The sequence below is a fragment of the Tupaia chinensis genome, unplaced genomic scaffold, assembly GCF_000334495.1.
Source record: "Tupaia chinensis unplaced genomic scaffold, TupChi_1.0 Scaffold139733_1, whole genome shotgun sequence".
Classification (NCBI taxonomy): domain Eukaryota; kingdom Metazoa; phylum Chordata; class Mammalia; order Scandentia; family Tupaiidae; genus Tupaia; species Tupaia belangeri.
In genome coordinates, this window is record NW_006199613.1 from 1,202,392 (window position 1) to 1,204,329 (window position 1,938).

Genomic DNA, 1,938 nt, shown 5'->3' on the forward strand with positions numbered 1-1,938 from the left:
CGGCGGGGCTGCCGGCAGGTGCCCGGGCCATCCGGCTGCCCTTTGTCAGCATTGTGGCCTCACACAATGAGGGGCTTCCTGCCTGGGGCCAGGGGATTGAGCAGCCCAACACAGGGTGTGGGGCCTGAGGACCTGGCCCCATGGCCGGTCCCAGCAAGGGCAGGTGAAGTCGGTGGGTCTGGGACGCAGTCTCCCACTTACAACCACCGCCCTCACTCGGCCCACGTGCAGTGACATCGCCGCCACGCCGAAGTGCTGCTTACGGTGCTGCCGCCTGGGCAGTGGGGGGGCGGCACAGTCCTCGGCCTCACACGCAGGGCTCCAATTCAGCCGTTCTGGGAACCGCAGGCCGGCGCTCGCGAGCCCTGCAGGTGTGGCGGGGCCTCGCACGGGGACTATGCAGAGCCTGCTCTAGGTTGGGAGGAGCGGCTAGAGACAGTCCCTAGAGCGCAGGGACTGCCCCAGGGCAGAGGACGGAGTGTCGTGAAGAAAGCACAGTCCTGAGTTCTGGGGGAGCCGGCCTGGCCCGTGTCCACTCCAGCTGGAAACGAAGCAAACCGGGTGGCCGTGTTCCGTGGGCACGGCCCCGCCTGCGCCGTGGGCGTGGGGGAGAGTGATGATGCTGAGAAGGTGTCTGCCCGGCCAGCGCAGCAGGGAGGGTGCCGTGAGCTCAGGCTGTCCCCTTCTCACTCCCACCTGCCAGGTGACCTGGTCTCCCGTGCCATGCACCACCTGCAGGGGCGCCGCCCCCTGTGTCCGGGCGCCAGCCCCGCCCGCCAGGCCCGCCAGCCGCCCCAGCCTGTCGCCTGGGCCCCCGACGCCCTCCACACGCTCTACTACTTCCTGCGCTGCCCCCAGATGGAGTCCCTGGAGAACCCCAACCTGGACCCCCCGAGGATGAGCCTCAACAACGAACGGTAGGACCTTCTAGGGCTGTGGGAGGGCACTTCCTAGTATGCATTGGCCGACCACTGGCCATTGGCAGACCAGGAAGCAAGGCGCCCCAGAGCCACCCGCTGCCCAGGTGCACCAAAGGCCAGTGCTGGTGGGGTGGGGCACGCCCTGGCTGCAGCGATGTGGCAGGGCATGGGCAGTGGCCTGTGGGCCGTGGCGGCAGGTCTGAGACCCCCCTTGTAGGCTCCTGGACGCGCAGTTGCCTCTCTGTAGAATGAGAGCGCCATGCCCACTTGCAGAGGCGGGCGTGAGGCCGAGCACGCCAGCTCGGAGGGCAGCTGGCCCTTGTCCTGTCGCCGTCACCTCTCTTGGTAGCACGTCATCACCGTCCTGGCAGCTGGTTGGGAACTCGGCCACATCCTGCCTGGGCGAGAAGGCCATCGTGGCCCTGGCAGCTCTTGGATCTCCGGAAGTCAGTGGCTGAGTGGTGCCAGGGCTCGGCCTGTGCGTCCCAGTCCTCCCCCAGCTGGCTGCAGGGCCACCAAGAGCAAGCGTGCAGGTGTGCACTGCACACGGGCACGCACAGGCACATGCAGTGCGCACATGGCCACGCCAGCCCCGGCAGGTGTCTTTGGGGTCAGCGGCAGAGGGCGCCTCTTGAACATCCTGCCCCCAAGGTCTGCTTGTCTGTTATCTGCCCAGAACACCACGTGGCTAGCACGGGCCCCCTGGGTGCCACCGCATGGCCAGTCAGGCCAGGTCAGTTCTTGGGCTCGGAAGCCGTGTGGAAGGTCCAGGGCTGGGAGGGGTCGCAGCGGGCGTAGCAGCCCTGACAGCGTGCTTTTCCATGCATCGGGGCCCAGGACGGGTCTGAGGCTCCGTGTCTCCCCCGCCCCCGTTCCTCACCAGCTCCTGCCCACGCCTGCCCCACCCAGTCTCGGGGTGCACAGATCAATACACGCGGGTCCCTGCTCCGTGCCCTTCAGCAGCCCTAGGAAGCTGCGGCACCCAGAGGACCAGCAGCCAGTGCCAGAACCTGGGCGT

General features: G+C 67.9%; 1 protein-coding gene across 1 annotated transcript in view; it reads left to right on the forward strand.

The window, feature by feature from the left end:
* The window catches only part of ABTB2 (ankyrin repeat and BTB domain containing 2), a gene marked incomplete at its 5' end in the record, with an annotated part of 102,625 nt that overhangs the window by 72,310 nt on the left and 28,377 nt on the right, over positions 1–1,938 (forward strand). Inside the window, 1 exon segment of the mRNA XM_006162102.2 lies at positions 704–917. Coding sequence (XP_006162164.2) covers positions 704–917 — 214 coding nt within the window.